The following is a 16,634-nucleotide window of genomic DNA, read 5'->3' as shown; positions in this document are numbered from 1 at the left end:
CCCCCACCCATCCTGCTGACTATTAATCAGCCACTCAGGTTTACATCTATCAATAGCATTTTAATTACACGGGTCTTTTCGTATCATTCCATTAACATCGGCAAAGACACTTATAATTTGTTAATTTGTGTGTGTCTGTGTGTGTGTGATTCTGAATTTGTTGTTATAATTATTTTTTTATGCCACCTGGGTTTTGTATGCATAAATGTCTCCCATCCTGGAAGACTCACGCTTTAAGTCCTTTTTCTAAAAGTTATTGATGGAATCAAATTTTACGCCGAAATGACAAAAGATGCTGGCGCCAATGATAATGACTTGCGTTTTTGCCGTGGCTTTGTGGACTGAACCCACAGGATTTCACAAATGGTCGTGGCCCATTGAAAAAAACATTTCTTGCATCACCCAAAAGACAGGAACAACTGCATAGCTGCACAACGTACATGAACCCTTCACACACTGCTGAAACAATTACAGAAATGACCCTAAGTACACATTAAACCCAATACATTGTCTTTATACAGTTATAAAAATGGTAAAGACATGCAGGGGTTGTTGAAACTTTCACAAATTCATATTTTTGACGTCACTTCTGTGCTCCATACATTTAAGTGTTGATTAGTTGCTGTACAGTCAGTCCCTATTCTCCGGGAATAGGGTGATAGTGTAAAATAAATATATAGATTTTTTTTTTAAATTACTTTGGCCGGGATAGCGTTCAGCAGGTGCTGGAGTGGGCAGAATTCCCTCAAGACGGACGGCTGGCTCTCCATGTTTCAATTCTGCTGAGGAAAAAAAAAATATTTCTTATCCAAAAGTGATGCTTACAAGTGTTCAGTAAACGTTTGAAGGTTGTTTTTTTATGTCATTACTACAATATGATACCAACAGTGCCGGAAAGTTGCTATTTGCCAATCTAGTCAAAGATAACAACAACGGGAAGCAGAATGTGAATTGACAAAAACACACACGGCGTCAGTGTGTGTTTGAGCTAGCCAGCTCGAGCCAACGCTAAGCTAACAACCAAGCGTTAGCACGGCCAGCTAACATTATTCATATCGGGAGAAAATGTCACACTCACGGTTTAATGTTGGGTGGAATAAGTCGCTCGGTTGTCCGTCCAGATGTTGTTCATCCCATCAGCAACTGGATGGTAAACAGAGACGACATCGCCCTGTCAATCCAGCAGACGTCATATTGTAATCGTCATCTAAACGCGTCTGTCTCCTGCTACCCGCCATTTGAGTTGTGACGCCATCTTCATGCGTTGTGTTTTTTTTTATTTCTATTTTTCCTCACTCTATCATTCAAATTAAAACACTGACAATTCGAAAAATCTACATTTCAACATGCCAATGTGTTTTTTGTGTGCAGTTGTTTCCACATTACGCCGAGATGAAATTACGTCGAAAGAATTGATGAAAGCAAAACGGGGACGAATGGAAAACCCGGAAAGTGGAGTTTACGACTCATTTCAAAAAAATCATAATAATAATCGATCTCACAATAGAGCCAGTTATTGGGGCGGGGGGACAATGCCATTTTCGGATTCAGGTCCATCAAAATAATCGAAACAGACTGAGAATTTGTTGGTACAAAAATTTGTTGATCAGTGTTATCAAATTGTGTTTAAAGATCTTAAACAAAATGTTGAAGTGCGACAAAAATAGGTAGGCACTCCAAATTGTCCCGAGGTGTGAGTGTGAGCGCGGATGGTTGTTCGTCTCCATGTGCCCTGCGATTGGCTGACAACCGGTTCAGGGTGTCCCCCGCCTACTGCCCGAAGACAGCTGGGATAGGCTCCAGCACCCCTCGCGACCCTTGTGAGGAAAAGCGGATCGGAAAATGAATGAATGAATGAATGAAAAATAGGTAGGGTGTATTGTCACATTTTAGAGAAGAACATAAACCCCGCGTTTTTTTTAACTATAACCTGACGTGGGAACTGACTCCGGTAATCCAGTCCGCAGTTTTTGGCTTCCTGCCTGGAGCAGCTAGGTGAAGGCTAAGCTAGGCTATCTGAAAAACTCCAAGGTTCCGTCATCTGCGCCTCGTTTTTTCTCCTCCGGTGTTCATGTTGTTCTTCACTGCAGCGGGGCATTTCACTTACAAACGCGCACATATTCTCGACGACGGTCGACTGATTTAGTCGCGTGGCGTTACGATTGCATTTCCTTTGAGGCGCAGTCTGGTTCCCTGTTAGCCGCGTAGCTAGCAGCAGCCGCGCAGCCAAAATGGCGGACAACGAGGATGAGCGCGGGACTGGGAGAACAATAACAGCCGCGGAACCTCCTCGCTCACCGGCTCACACCCACGCCCCGGACTCCACGCAGGCCGAGAACGCCACCGCGCCGGAGCCCGTCGACCCCAGCACCGAGCCGGCCGAGTGTACCCCAGCCGCGACGCCCGGGGCGCGCGCGGAAAACTCGCCCGCGGTGTGCGGCGAGGAGAGCGACCACCCCGGGGATCTGCCCCAGACAGTTTCCGCTGTTGCCCCCGTGGTCGCGGAGTCCCAGCTGGTGGACTTTTTACAGACGGAGCAAAGCATCTTGGTGGGCACCGAGTTCTCCAGCTTGGGCGCGGACATGAGCAACACCACCATCATCTACGTGCAGCCAGACGGCAGCCTGATGGAGGGCTCCGGGCTCACCCCGGAGGAACAACAGGCGCTGCTGGAGCAGCTCAGCAAGCAGCAGGTGGTTCAAGTGTCGGATAGCGAGGCCGCCCAGCTGCTCCAGCAGAGCCAGGCCGTCAAAAGCAGCCCCGTCCACGGGGCGGCTCTCAACCCCAGCCAGCTGCAGCAGGTCATCAGCCAGGTGAGCAGCAAGAACCAGCAGCAGATCCAGACGACGACGACGACGACGCCGCCACAGCAGCAGGTCCAGACCACGCAAATAGTCAAACAGATAGCCCAAGTCCAGACCCCGCAGCAGCCTGTCAAACAAATAGTTCAGATTCAGACCCCGCAGCCGACAGTCAAACAGCTAGTCCAAGTCCAGACTCCGCAGCAGGCGGTGAAGCAGATAGTCCAGGTTCAGACCCCACAGCAGGCTGTAAAACAAGTAGTCCAGGTCCAGAATGCCTCCCAGCACCTGAAAAGCGTTGGCCAGCAGGCTACTTTGCAGGGCAGCGGCAGCACGAGCACAGTCCACTTGACTCAATCCAAGGTACGCACACCACACAAACTCTCAAATGACATCAATAGACGGAAGCATCATCCCGATTGACCTTTCAACTTGACATGACACATTCAGGTGGAAGAAGACAGTGAAGCTTCAGTGTCATTTGCTTTCGGCATAGTGCTTGAGAAAACGGCTCGAACGATCATTTTTGCCTTCCTGGTTGGAATATGTCGAGTGTCATTCGTAAACGGGGACGGTACGGGACCCCTGCAACCTTCTTTGTCCAATTAGATATGACAGCCAGTGGATTGATCCTCCTCGCAAGATCGGCTCATTCACCGTCAGCCGTTTTCAAAACGCGACTTCTCCATATTCCCCGCCATGTTAGAGCACTTTGACGGATCTTTCGAGAACCACAGAATTTTGTGTTCTGTGACAACGTAAGCACCAGAAAGTACGGTCGACTCCTTGGCCCCCGACCTTTTTCTATTCTGTAATAATCCGAAAACTCCAGTTTCTGGCCAAATGGCTGAGACGATTTGCTTTTCGTGTCATATGGCTCTGATACGCTGTGCTCAAATTCAAAGCGATCCAACGACGCCATTTACAAGGATCTGATAGATATGACAGCGGGTACGGCAGTTAAATGGTTTATAACGAGACCGATATAATTCATCAATGTAAAGTTACGCAAGCGTTGTCCCTGAACGTTTTTGGAATGTTGATTTTCCTTTTCTACGTCCAGGCGGAACCAGTCAGGATCCAGATTCAGGCTCCTCCCAAACAGGAAGTGAAGCTCCGCCCCCCCTCCCAGCAGCACGGCAGTCAACCGCAGGTGACGCTGTCGACCAACGGCAGCACTCAGATCATCCACATCCAGCCAGTGGTGGCTCAGCAGGGCCAGCAGTTGTTCCTGCAGCAGAACTTGGGCGACGCCCCCATCCAGCTGCTCCTCCAGAGCCCCGCCCCCGTGGTGGGATCTTTGCTCCCATTGGTCCACAAGCTGCCGGCCGCCGCCAAGACGCCGCCCGCCTCCACCGCCGTCCCCACCGTTAAACTGGCCAACGTGTCGCTGCTCAAGACCCCCGCCAATGGCGCCGCCCCGTCCCCCGGTAAGACTCTGCTCAAACAGACCGCCGCCCCCGCGGTACAGGCCAGCCCCTCCGCAGCGGGCCCGCCAGCCGCAGTCGCCCCTCTTGCGGCCAAGGATCGAGACAAAGAGAAGGCCAGGAAGCAGAAGAAGAAAGAGAAGAAGGCGGTCAAGGTGCAGACCAGGTCGGGGCGGGTCTCAAGACCGCCTAAGTACAAAGCCAAAGACTACAAGTTCATCAAGACCGAGGACCTGGCCGAGAGCCACCAGTCGGACTCGGACGACTACTCGGACATGAGCATGGAGGACGAGGAGCGAAAGGACGGCGCCCGAGACGCCGACGCCTCGCTGGCCTACAGCCACAAGTCCAGGTCCCACCCTTGCCAGACCTGCGACAAGGCCTACATCGGACCGGGAGGACTCAATCGCCACTACAAGCTCAATCCCAGCCACGGAGAACCCGAGCCGATGGGCGAAGCAGCGCCGCAAACCGGCGCCGACGACGGAGAGGCGCAAACGGATGCCCCAGAAATGACGGACGAGACGCCGCCGGACGCCGCCAAGGAAGAGGAAACGGAGGCGAAAGATGCTGCCATGGCAGTTGACAAAGTACGGCGCTCGTGAACTCATTCGATATCGTTCACCCTTGTTCCATTTAGCTGCTCATATGGGACTGATATGCGATTTGTATATCGTAGGGGGACACCCCCCTAGTAATTGGCCAATGAAGCTAACGTTACCGTTTCATGCTAGTCAGCGCGACGTACGAACCAACTGGTCATTCTGTTAGCTTTATGTGCTAATCAGTGCTACGGGATACCGAACTGATCGTTCTCTTAGTTCTACGTGGTAATCCGTCACCTCTGCATGCCGTTTAGCGATACGTATGAACTCATTGCTCTGTGACGTCAAAATGCTTCAATTACCCGTACTCGCTAAGCATTTCGACATGCTAATCAGCTGCTCATTCAGGTACCTCTGCTTGCTAATTAGCCGATTGCTTCGTTGTCTCAGGAGTCGGGCCCGGCGGCATCTTCCGGAGGATTCCGCGGCGTCCACCACCGGGGTCCGGGCAGGCCCCGCGGTCGAGGTCGAGGGAGGGGGCGCGGACGGGGTCGAGGCAGGGGCAGGGGCCGGTCCCTGGGGGCGCCAGCCAAGGTGAGATTACTCCCAACTGTCAACACATTGAAAGGAACACAGAGTGGCTTACGAGTCGACGCGTGCCGAAGTTCGTTCAGGTGTCGGGCAGCCTCAGCCTTATGGGCCGGCGGGGACGCCCCGGGCGGCCCCCCAAGCTGGGCGGCGGCATGGCGAGCGCCGAGCTGCAGGCGGCGAGGAGACGCGAGCGACTGCAGGAGGTTTGCTTGATGGTCGGCCGCTTCGTAAGCGCCTCGCGTGCGTTTCTCTGACGGCCGCCTTGCCCCGTCTGCAGCTGGCGGATCAGTGCGAGGACGAGGAGCTGATGGACGTCGTCCTTCCTCGTCTCACCAAAGTCTTAAGCGTGTGGGAGTTGCTGCTGGCCAAGGTATCAACACAAACGCACATTCCAGACTGGCGTATGCGCAAGTCGGAAGTCTCCGGTCAGCGGGGCAGCCGTAGAGCGGGCGAAGAAGGCCAAAACGCCGTCTCGTGTGTTCCAGGTGGAGCGCAGCGGTCCGGCTCGAACTCACTTTCCGGAAGTTTACCGCGAGTTCGAATCATTGCAGGCGCAAGTGAGGCAGGCCGCGCAGGATTACATCATAGCGCCACAAGGAGGAGCCGCACCCCTGGAGATCCGGAACATCGAGGTGAGAGCTTCTGGGAGGAGCTGAAAAAGTTTGATGCCGCAAGACGGAATTTGCTACGTCCGAAGGAGACGAACAAAGTCTCCGCGAGCCGTGCCCGAAAAGGCCAAGGCGGTCCGCCGCTTTGTTTGAAAGCGGCCATTTTGTTCAGTGCCGTCGCGTGCTCGTAGGTGGCGCGGTCTCTGGGCATCCTTGACGAGGTGAACCGGATGAAGGTCGTCCCTGGCGCGTCTCCGGCATCCGGCGTAGGCAACAAAAGTAGCCGTTACATGGAGGTAAGCTCCCAAAGTGCCCTGACTTGATCCCGCTCGGGCCACCAAACGTGGTCTTTGTCCCCCCCCCCCGCCCGCAGAACTCCAAGATGCTGCCGCCATCCAAGCGCTTCAAGATGGAGAACAGCGTTCCTCTGCAGCACAACGGCATCGAGAGAGCGGCTCTCTCCGTCGGAGAGGGCGGCGGACCTTCGCCTGCTTCAAATCTTGACCTCGGATCTTCTGCCGCCCGAGTTGTGAGCTCCGCGTCCCCCGTGGTGACCTCCGCGTCCCCCGTGGTGACCTCCGTGGCCCCCGTGACGCCCACGTCCACGCCTTGCGCCGCCGCCTCCTCCATGGCCATGCCGCTGCTTCCCAGTGAAGCCAAACCGTGAGTGATGCTCCGCACGCGACGCGTCCAAATGTCATTCGGAGTCACGTGTCCCGTCCCTGGCCGTTTTGCCGCCCGGCGTCGACCGGAAATGACATGGCGGCGACGGCGCAGGGGCTCGGGTCGCAGCTCGCCCGCTTTCTGGAGCCGAGCCGCTGCGATGTCATCTTCAAGTCGACCGGAAGCGGCAAAACAGAGATGGACAAAATAAGGTGGACTTGACGACTTCATTTAATCGGAACGGCGTGTTTAGACCAGTGGGGCGACAGACAACATCCTACGGTCAATGGCGCTCGACTTCCTCTTTCACCATGCTGGTAGCAGACATTTCAAGAGTCTTTAATAAAAGTCTCGCGTCACACGGGCACACTTGGTTGGCTGTCTCATGCAAATCGTGACGATGGCGTTCGCGGCCACGATGACCAGGGGCGGAGCTAACAAAGCAAAGACGACTCCATTTTGACAACTAAGCACTCGAGTCCCCCCAGACTGTTTCGCTTTTCCCAAAGTGTCAAGACGCCTATCGAGCCACTTTGCCCACATCCGCCGCAAGATCATTTCTACCGTTCCTTGTACGGCGACGTAACCGTGAACTGATGGTGGGCCGGTTGTTGCGATTGTGACTGCTCCCATCCCGTGGCAGACCCTCAGAGGTCGTCTTTTTTTTTTTTTTGCACACAAACGAGTTGACTTATGAGTGCGGTTTGTGCCCATTGCCACTAGATGGCAGTAGCAGAAATCACAACATCCGCCCGCTATTGATTGTGAAAGGTAGAAAGGAGACACTGTCGATTTTTTTTTTTTTTTGGGAAGGGCTGGAGCATATTAATAGCGCTTGAATTCTCTTCCGCTGGGGAAAGTTGATGTGAGACGAAAGGGATTTGATTTGAGAGCACGGTCAAAGAGTGAGTCAGAGGTACCTCAGTGCTCATCTTGAGTATTTGCCCCCGCAGCTCCACGAGTCCCGTCCAGGCTCCTCCAGCCGCCACCGCCATGGAGGTGACCACGGCCGAGCCGCAGGCCGCAGAAGCGCCGCCGCCAACACCAACGCCAACGGAGGGTCCCGCCCCCGTGCCGGCCCCAAGCGAGCAGGCCCAGGAACCCGAGAAGCTTCCGGAGCCCGAGAAGCTTCCGGAAACGTGTCTGGTGCAGGAGGGCCAGGAGATCTACATCGAGACGGACGGCCTGAGCGACGCGGACGGCATCGTCATCGTCAACGGGCCGGACGGGACCACCATGCACATCCAGACTCCGGACGGCGTCCCCCTGGAGGCGGTGCAGGCCCTGCTGGGCATCGAGGCGGCCGACCCCGGCAAAGCCAGCTGAGCGGACTTTTGTTACGGAACCTCCCGGAACAAAGCGGCTCGACGAAACCCCACCCGAGGCAAATTGTGCCGTTGGCCGTCTGGCTCGCTTCCATCGGGGAGGTTTGCGTGACGCAGACCGCATACGGAACTTTCTGGAGAGCGGCGAGGTCACCGGCCAATCGCAGACTTCATTTTCAAGGCAAGTCTGCAATTGGCTGTTTCGCCGGCGTTGCTCCGGTCTTGGACTTTGTCACGGAAACCTTCTGGAACGAAGCGGTCCGAGACAGGGTCGGCGAACTCGTGGAAGAAGGGGAACTAGCGGCTGCTTGGCAAGTCTTGGACTTTGTTACGGAATGAAATCCGGAGAACGCTCCGTTCCGGAAGATTCCGTCACCAGAGACCACGTATGGAACTTTGCGGAAGAAACCAAGGCGGCGATTGGCCGTCTCGCCGGCTCATTCCCGCTCTTGGGACTTGGTGGCGGAACCTTCCGGAAGAGAGCCCTGAGGAAAGAGCGCAGCGTGGTGAGCCGTCGCAGCTTTCCGGAGCGAGGCTGCCGAACGGCAAAAATCGGACAGTTTGGAACGCTCCTTTTGGTTCCTATTTATTTCTCACGTTGCGCTCTTCTCCTCCACACCGTTGCGATCCAAACATGATTCGGAGCGCGACCGTCAAGCGATGATTTGATTTTTAAGAGCTTGTTGTAAATGTTCCTTTTCATATTTGCGTTGTGAATATGTAGATAAATGTGAGAAACAAAGCTGCGCTATTTTTACGACTTTTGGGCTCGTGTACGCCCGGCCGGCGCTCGTTGGTCTCGCTTCCTGTTTTCACAATAAAAGCCATTGTCAACCGGGAAGGTGTCGCTGGCCCGTCTCCAGCAGGACCGCCTCCAGGGCCAGGCGGGCGCGCGCCGGCACCAGCGGCTGGTGGAGCCAGCACGAAAGGTACACCAAGCTCAGGTCCCGGTCGGCGCAGTGCGCCACTTCCCGGAGCAGGACGCGCTTCAGACGCAGCTCCGACGTGAACGACCGCAGCAGGAGGCCGCACGAAGACACTGGGAACACAACCACACGCAACGCCGTTCACGACACTTTCTAGAACTCCCCCTTTCACACTGCAACAGGTGACTTTCAGACAGGCTTCCCGTGTAAGATTTAAAACCTTTGCCGTCCGTCACCCTTTTCACGTCACCTTGGCAACTTGCATCCTTTTTGGAGCCCCTTTCAAACTGCAATGTTCGCCTTTTTTTAGCCGCTTTAACACATTTCACACAAAGTGTACCTCTTTGTGCCCCTTTCACACCGTCTTTCTTCTACAAGTCACCTTTCCGCAGTTACTTTCACATCGTCTATACCTCTTTTTAAAAATACGTTTGCAACACCATCTTTCTTAGACACGTACCTTTCTCTAGCCCCTTTCACGCTGCTACACTTACCTCAATAGTTTCTGCAATTGAGCATTTTGTATCCCCCTTCACGCCACCTTTCTAATTTATATATTTCTCAGTAGCCCCTTTCAGGCTAGCTGGAAGAGTTTACGTTTTCAATAGCCCCTTTGTGGCCCTTTTCCACATGAATCTTTCATTTCTTTCTACCATCTACCTTTAACACTGCATTTCTGCACAAATAGCACCTCCTTTTCTGGTCCACATTTATCTTTCTGGAGCTGCTTTGATGCTGCAACATGCACCTTTCTACAAACATGGCCAAAATTAACTTTGCGAGCCCCTTTCAGACCCTATTTCTGCCACACGCACCTCGCGTGTTACCTTTTCCGTAGCCACTTTCAGATTGTCTTTCATGAACGTTGACAGTTCTGAGGCCCCTTGTTGAAATGTCTCACGCTTCTGAAGCCACTTTAACACGACCTCTCCATTCAGCGTTGACTTTCTACAGCTCTTTTCACGCCGCCCTTACACTACGTTTTGGTAGCCCCGATTTCAGTAACTGTTATCACATCACCATTCGCGAGCCCCTTTACCACTGTCTTATCTGTAGCCTTTCATTCACTCTGTCCATCAAAAGCCCCTCCCTCGTTGACGCACATCTGACTTAGCAGAAAGCTTCATCCAGCGGAGTTAGCGATAAGGGGCGGTAGCGAAGCCTCACCAAAGTCTTTGGCATTCCAGCCGTGGAAGAGCGGAACCTTCCTGCCTTGGGGCCCAAACTGAAATTCCTCCAGGTCCACCAGGCCTCGCTGCGACGCCATCAGCCGCTCCATCTTGGCCACGATGGCCGCCTGGCAAAAGGGCTCCCCGTTAGACCGTCACGGTGCCGACAAACGCTTGCAACGCCGCGTGGAATTACGATGTATCGGTCACCATTTTGTTGACGACGTCCTCCAGTTTTTCACATTCCTCACGAAGCGCCGAGTTCCCCAGCACGAGATCCCCCGAAGATCCTTCCGCCTCGCCGCTGCACAGGGGTGAGACAGAGGCGCTAAGATGAGCACACAAGCCGGTTAGCACGCTAGGCTAAGGCTATGTTGACCTGAGGTGCGGAGCTCCGTTTAGAGAAACGCGGTGCTCTGGGCCAAAAAATGATGTTCAATTGTGTGGAAGGAGCTTTCATTGAGACTATCTGATTGCATCTCGGTGCCGTGGAACAAATGAGCTTTTAGACAAATCAAGTCCTTCCGTCTGCTGTGGTGCTTAGGAACTATGCTGATATGAGTTGAGGAGCTTCATCCAGACCAAAGTAGTGCGTTGTCACCATTTAGTGGCATCTAGACTACAGGTCATTATAACCTTTGTTTTGGATCCATCACTTTGCATGGCAGGTTTTCATTGGATGTAAGCGATAAGCGTCAAAATGGCTTTTTAAAAAAATCTGGAAGTGTTTTAGTGTGTCTGCTGTGACTTGACATGAACTTTTAGTTCCAAGAGTGAGCGGTCACCTGCTTCTCCTGGCGTTGACGATGTTTGACGCGATGGTGAAGCCTTCATCGTTGAGCTTCTCCCAGCGCAGCATTAAGTTGTGCCAGTCGGCTGCGTTGTCCTTCAGTTTGCGGCCACTTCCGGTGACGGCCGAGCATTTTCTGTTCACGTTGGTGACGTCGCCTGGTCAGGACACATGATGAACGTTCCAATCTAGCGGAAGACCCTCCCACATAACACGCTTCGTATAAGCCATTTTCAACACGGCTTCAATTTAGTAATCGGTCAAGTGAGGGTGTGAAATTTTAAAAATCACTGAGTTTTGTTTACATACACGAAGGGTGGATGGAGGAAATAAATGGCAATATTCAAGACTTCGATTCAAAACCAAATTACTTGACCTGCAAGGTCAAACTCGGCGGTCAAACTGCAAAATAAGATCAGTACCACAGATGTTTCCGAACAATCACATGACACCGTGTGGTTTACTTTACCTTCCATGTGTTTCGAATCCCTCCGGACGCCGTACGATGACTTCCTGAATTTTCCTTCGTCGGTGGTGCGGGTGAGTGTCCGATGATCCGTTGCCGCCCCCTGCTGGCGCAAATTTCTAACCCGACGTTTTGTGGTTACATCAACATTTTAATGTATTTCAGTTTGGTTAGTCCACAAGACAAGTTTTACACGATATAAAAGGTGAATTACTTTGATATATTACTATTTAAAGACATCGATTATGGGTTATGTGACGACGGGTACTCCCGGTAGCGCTTCCATTTTTGGGCATATTTTGATTGGCGCGATTCCCAGTTTTTCTTAAATGTGTGGACAGGTTTATGGAGTATAAAGTCAGGATCTGAATTGTGAAATCAATCAGTTCAATTGAGTTCAACACCATCTTTGAGAGGTTTCACACTTTTCACAGGTGGGAACACGCGACTTGGAGCAAAATGCGTTTTGAGTGCCGAAATGCTTCTTGGAAAAACGGGATGGGGTTTAGTCATCTCTGGCGCTTTATATTCACTCAAGTCATTGTAGGTAAGAGTTTTTTGTTTTTATTTGTGGAAATATTTGATACATGGCATCAACTCTTCATTTTAGAGTCTTCTAAAATGTCACAAACTTGAACAGTTGTATTTTCAAAAAGAGTATTTACAAAGTCAAACATAAGGTATGTAAAAAAAAAAAAAAAAAAAAAGGCCGTTTGACAATGGGCGGAGGTTGCGAGCGTCACTCAGAAGCTTCGTCGTCTTCTTTGGCTTTCTTCTTCTTTTTCTTCTTTTTGCCACTTTCAAGCTGCAAACAGAGAAAAACGTTGGCCGTGTGGAACGGTTCCGATTTGGGTGGACACGGCGAATTCTTGAGAAAAAGCTCAAGTTGGAAACGAGCAAAAGAAGACAGAAATGTTCTTCCGTCATTTTTGGCGCACAAACCTCTACTTGTGACTCGACGGGCTCCGCCGTCGTTCCATCCTCCGTTTCGGCGTCGACCGTCTTGGCGCGCTTCTCTTTTTTCTTCTTTTTCTTCTCTTTGGGCATCTCCTCGGTGGCCGGCGCGACTTCCGCTTCGCTGTCCGCCGTCTCCCTCTTCCTCTGCGTAACAGAAGAAGAAACGGGGGTGTGAGGTGAGGGAGGGAAGCTATGAGACGAGCCGATGTGGGCTTTTTACCTTCGTTGGCGCGCTGGGTGCTTCTGACTCTTTTGCGGCAGCGCTGGCACTGTCAGGTCAAAAACAGACAAAGGCTTGGCGTTAACGTCAATCTGACAGCTGGGAAAAGTCTTTTCTTGAAAATATGACTGCGCGTACACATGCCAAAAACGAGGCCAGAATAAATCAATTCCAAACTTTTGCCACTATTGTGGCTGACAAACTCCACAACAGAAAAAAAATGGAGAGCATAGAAACAGTTGGTGGCAGCCGCTTATAAATGGACACCCGCCACTAAAGCGCCCCACAAACCTAAATAAAGTTCAGCTGTTCTAGTCAACATTGTGGCCTATTTTTATTTTAAATAATGAGTGGACTTCACATCGGCGGCATCGCTTCATTTTTTATGACAATTAAAAGATGCATTCAGACGAAGGTGTACTCAGCGCGGCCATCGCCGAGCGTCGGCCGAGCGAAGAGGCCACGCGGAGAGTCCCTGTGGCAGAGTGACTCCCTGGAAGAGGACGGCACACCTCAGCCAGGGATAACCCTCTGCGAGCGCGCACGCGCCCTCGCAAGGTGGACAGCTCTTTTTGTTAACCCCCCTGCCCCGAATTAAAAATGCTTTAAAAGTCAAACTCCCTATGCCGTTGAGAAAAGGAAAGCGCCCCCACCTGTAGTCCACGTAGTCGGCCCTCCACGCGTCGGGCGTGCTTCCGTTGGGCTTTCCGTGCTTGTCCAGAAGTCCTTTCTGGATCATCATCTTCTTCTGACTGGCCTGACGGGACGCGAATGACCGACGGTCAACAAAACCCAGTTGACGGGCGGGCGGGCGGGCTCGGCGCCAGCGAATCGGTGGCGTTCGATCGCGCGTTACCTTGGGCCCGAGCCCCCACTTGCGCGGGTAGGTGTCTCGCTCCATGATGACGCGCTTGATCTTGGCCACCACGCCGTGGTCGCACGTGGAGATGACCGCCGTTGTCATCAGGGCCACAGCTGACATTGGGGGGGGACATCAGCATTTTCGTTTTTTGCTAAAACTATCAAAATAGACTGCCAAAAATATTTACAATGAAAAAAATAGTCAAAAGGCTTACTGCCCCAACAAGAGAATTCTATTCAAATAAGACGATTGGCACAAAATGTTTAACCACAACACGTGGCATCAAAACGCACTAAACTTCATTGGGGGGGAGGGAAAAAAAAATATCCCCATGCCACACAAGAGAATTCTATTCAAAGAATTTCCAACCAACCCGCCCAAACATTTTCAATTAATATCAAAAACAACTCAGCCCCTAATAAATACGAAATATGCCAGCAAAAATATTTCGGCATCAAAACTGTAAAAATCAACATATACCCCATTCTTGCAAATTCCGACGGAGTCTCAAACACGTCTTTTTTTTTTTGGGGGGGGGGGGCATCAAAAGGACACCCCGTACGACAAAGGAGGGCCATCAGACAAGGGTGATAGATAAGCAGGTCAGCACAGCCCGGGGGCTCTTGCATCTACACGTGTCATCATGTGGCCCCCCCCCTCCTCCAGCCCCCGTACGCACACCAAACGCGGGCGCACCTGTGCAAATGGCTTCCCCCTTGGTGGTGATGACCACGATGTCCTGGTTGATTTCGATGCCGTCCTCGTAGCGGAGGACGCCGGGCAACATGATCTTGGCGCCGTAGCAGATGGCGTTGACCTGAGGACAGACGCCCCGCCGCGTCAAACGCCAGCGGGGGGGGGGGGCGACGCGGCGGCAACCGACGGAGGGGGAGGGGAAAACTCACGGCGCTGTCCTTCATCACCAGCCGCTTGTGCGACACCAGGAGCTTCTCCAGCGGAAAGATGACGCGCCGCAGGTACGACTCGTCTTTGTTGTGGTCAAACTGCCACTGCGCGTCCAGGATGTCGTGCATGGTCACCAGGTTGTCCTGAGGCGGGATGGAAGAAAATAAGCCAAAGAAAGACAAGACACCACAAATCGTAATGGGAAGGGGGAGACTGCCAATTGACTCTTTAATTCTACAAGACGTACGCACGTTTACGTCTGTTTAAAATTAGGCCCCGCCCACCAATGACGTACTTGTACGTCTAAGTTTTTTGGGTCATAGTGAGGAGGAGGGTCTGACGCAATCTGTGAATGAGAATAAGCCATTTGCATTGTAAATCATGTAAAAAAAGCGACCAGTAGGTGGCAGTGGTGCCTCACGCGCTTGAAAAAAAAAGAGCTCTTTTTCTCCCGTTTTTTTTTTTTGCCCAGGAATCGCCATTTTCATGAAACTTTGCCATTTTGTAAAGCCGATTGCTGAAGAATGGAAAAAGATAGAAACACTTTTTTTCCTGCTGAAAGAAGAGAGTCCAAACTTTATTTTGGTCGGCTCCGTGTTTATATGGCGTTAGAAGCAAATATTCTTGTGTGCCAGGATCAGTCAAAATCCCGTCAAACGCTGGGATTGAGGGGGTTGCTCCAGTGAAAATGGCTGCGATTGAAGGAGTTAAGGAGGAAAAGCCACGCCTGGGTGGTCTCCGACATTCAAAGCGAAGGGGGACCGCTCCGATGTCAGCAGCTGAGAATTGACATGTCAAATCTCAGCTGCGCGTTTGCTGTCCCAAAGTTTAATTGGCAGCGCGACACCAGCAGTCGAACTGAACTCAACACTTTGGCGTCAGCCGGGACACCGAATCCCAAACCGTTTTGGGGCCGAGCGCATCCGTTTCTTGCGTTTGGGGGGGGGTGCCAACAGTTTCTCTTTTGCGTTCGCGTCGGGCAGCATGAAGGCCGAGCCCACCTTCTCTCCCATGACTCCGGAGCGGACCCTGCGCAGCTCCTGCATCTGGCCCCCGACGCCCAGCAGCAGGCCCAGGTGGACGCACAGCGTCCTGATGTAGGTCCCCGCCTCGCAGCTCACCCAGAAGATTCCTGGAAAACGACAGGGGGGAGGCGTCAAAACCCCGCCCGGCGCCGAGCTCCCTCCCCGCCCACAGCTTACCGAGCCGCCTTTCGGCGTCGTACTCCACCAGTTTGCTCTCGTAGATGGTCCGCACCCGCAGCTGGCGCTTGACGGCGGCAATGAGCGGCGGCCGCTGGAACAGGGCGCCCGTCAGCGTCTCCATCGCCTGAAAAGAGCGCCGTCACTGGGCCGGATGCCAATCCCAAGGGGCGAGCGCAAACGTGCCCGTGCGAGAGGGGCCAAAACATTCCGCCGCGTGTGATTTCGGAAAAGGATCCTTAATTCGACGACCGATCGCCAGTAGCGCATTGACGGCTAACTCTACGCCTACGCCCGCTGGGCCCCAGTCTCAAAGAAGCGCACGACCGTTGACTATTTCCAAGTCGGTCCCCAAGAGCGGCAAAGCGCGACTTACTCTGGCCAGCGCGTGCTCGCTTTCGATGGCGTTGTGCAGCCGAACGATCCCCACATACTCTTTCCCTGCAACACACAGCGGAAGGGAAGGAGTGGGCGCGGCTGCTTTTGTTTGCTTTGGAAACGGCTCGGCGAGGCCCAACCCACCAGGATGGACCTTCCGCTTCCCGCCGACAGGGGTTGTTGGGGGGGGGGCTGTGCGTACCTGCGCTTTGCTGGGATTTGACCAATCGCGTGGCTCGGTCCACGCACACGATGAGGCAGCCGGTGACTTTGGGGTCCAAGGTGCCGCTGTGGCCCGTCTTCTCCACGCGCAGGATGCGGCGGATCCACGCCACCACCTCGTGAGAAGAAGGGTTGGCCGGCTTGTCCAGGTTGATGAAACCCGACCTGCGGGGGAGGGGGCGGGGCCACCCAACTGGCATTCAGATTCCATTCCACAATATGGACGCCGTATGCCACCATTCGCTGTTTTCCAAAAGTTTCAATAACAGCTAAAAGCGTCCATTGCGACCTTTCGTTTTGCACGGGGTCTTCCCGCCTTACTTGATGTAATCCTGGATGTTCCTCTTGAGCGGGTTGCTCCCGCTGGGGATCGGCGTGTAGTGGGCCGTGCGCACGTTCAGCTTGTCGAAGTTCTACAACAAACAGCTGTCGTTACTTCCCGGAAGTGCACGGGGGGGGCCACCGACCGAGCGCGAGCGGAGCCATCAGACCAAATGTCATCTTTGGGGCCACCCGCCCGGTGGCCCTCTTAGCCGCGCCGCTCCGGCCGCGGCGCTTCGGCAGGACACCGAACGG

At 53.1% G+C, this 16,634-nt stretch overlaps 4 protein-coding genes across 7 annotated transcripts in view; 1 reads left to right on the top strand and 3 right to left on the bottom strand.

The window, feature by feature from the left end:
• tecpr2 (tectonin beta-propeller repeat containing 2) overlaps positions 1 to 1,694 on the bottom strand; it is a 13,918-nt gene extending 12,224 nt beyond the window's left edge. Inside the window, 2 exon segments of the mRNA XM_019877297.1 lie at positions 659 to 782; positions 1,079 to 1,694. Coding sequence (XP_019732856.1) covers positions 659 to 770 — 112 coding nt within the window. The 5' untranslated portion in view covers positions 771 to 782; positions 1,079 to 1,694.
• Positions 1,695 to 1,800: 106 nt separating this feature from the next.
• On the top strand, positions 1,801 to 8,692 carry znf839 (zinc finger protein 839). 2 transcript variants are annotated; one of them, XM_019877803.1, is made up of 10 exons: positions 1,801 to 3,164; positions 3,865 to 4,818; positions 5,224 to 5,367; positions 5,439 to 5,567; positions 5,642 to 5,734; positions 5,850 to 5,996; positions 6,164 to 6,268; positions 6,346 to 6,635; positions 7,589 to 7,975; positions 8,031 to 8,692. In XM_019877803.1, exons 1-9 carry the CDS (start codon positions 2,232 to 2,234, stop codon positions 7,959 to 7,961), a joined length of 3,168 nt encoding a protein of 1,055 aa, XP_019733362.1. In that variant the 5' UTR covers positions 1,801 to 2,231; the 3' UTR covers positions 7,962 to 7,975; positions 8,031 to 8,692. The 2 variants fall into 2 exon arrangements, with proteins under 2 accessions (XP_019733362.1, XP_019733353.1); XM_019877794.1 differs by having other exon boundaries at positions 7,589 to 7,992; positions 8,214 to 8,692.
• Positions 8,538 to 11,384, bottom strand: cinp (cyclin dependent kinase 2 interacting protein). Of its 2 annotated transcripts, none has more exons than XM_019877921.1 (5): positions 11,315 to 11,384; positions 10,841 to 11,003; positions 10,266 to 10,383; positions 10,054 to 10,183; positions 8,538 to 8,999 (listed from the first exon to the last, which is right to left on the bottom strand). In XM_019877921.1, exons 1-5 carry the CDS (start codon positions 11,319 to 11,321, stop codon positions 8,791 to 8,793), a joined length of 627 nt encoding a protein of 208 aa, XP_019733480.1. In that variant the 5' UTR covers positions 11,322 to 11,384; the 3' UTR covers positions 8,538 to 8,790. The 2 variants fall into 2 exon arrangements, with proteins under 2 accessions (XP_019733480.1, XP_019733488.1); XM_019877929.1 differs by having other exon boundaries at positions 10,266 to 10,359.
• A 468-nt stretch (positions 11,385 to 11,852) lies between these two features.
• dkc1 (dyskeratosis congenita 1, dyskerin) overlaps positions 11,853 to 16,634 on the bottom strand; it is a 6,209-nt gene continuing 1,427 nt past the window's right edge. Inside the window, exons 4-16 of one of the 2 annotated variants that reach the window (XM_019877870.1) lie at positions 16,380 to 16,471; positions 16,039 to 16,223; positions 15,835 to 15,899; positions 15,459 to 15,585; positions 15,258 to 15,388; positions 14,256 to 14,399; positions 14,047 to 14,167; positions 13,345 to 13,463; positions 13,142 to 13,245; positions 12,489 to 12,537; positions 12,254 to 12,412; positions 12,013 to 12,116; positions 11,853 to 11,979 (exon numbers count right to left, since the gene is read on the bottom strand). In XM_019877870.1, coding sequence (XP_019733429.1) covers positions 12,051 to 12,116; positions 12,254 to 12,412; positions 12,489 to 12,537; positions 13,142 to 13,245; positions 13,345 to 13,463; positions 14,047 to 14,167; positions 14,256 to 14,399; positions 15,258 to 15,388; positions 15,459 to 15,585; positions 15,835 to 15,899; positions 16,039 to 16,223; positions 16,380 to 16,471 — 1,362 coding nt within the window. In that variant the 3' untranslated portion in view covers positions 11,853 to 11,979; positions 12,013 to 12,050. Of the gene's footprint in view, positions 12,117 to 12,253; positions 12,413 to 12,488; positions 12,538 to 13,141; positions 13,246 to 13,344; positions 13,464 to 14,046; positions 14,168 to 14,255; positions 14,400 to 15,257; positions 15,389 to 15,458; positions 15,586 to 15,834; positions 15,900 to 16,038; positions 16,224 to 16,379; positions 16,472 to 16,634 lie in introns of both variants that reach the window. The other variant, XM_019877861.1, reaches the window with a different exon arrangement.

The sequence above is a fragment of the Hippocampus comes genome, unplaced genomic scaffold (assembly GCF_001891065.2).
Source record: "Hippocampus comes isolate QL1 unplaced genomic scaffold, H_comes_QL1_v1.1 scaffold295, whole genome shotgun sequence".
In the NCBI taxonomy this organism is placed as follows: domain Eukaryota; kingdom Metazoa; phylum Chordata; class Actinopteri; order Syngnathiformes; family Syngnathidae; genus Hippocampus; species Hippocampus comes.
Note: the sequence above shows the minus strand (reverse complement) of the source record. Positions and strands in the feature narration are given on the sequence as shown.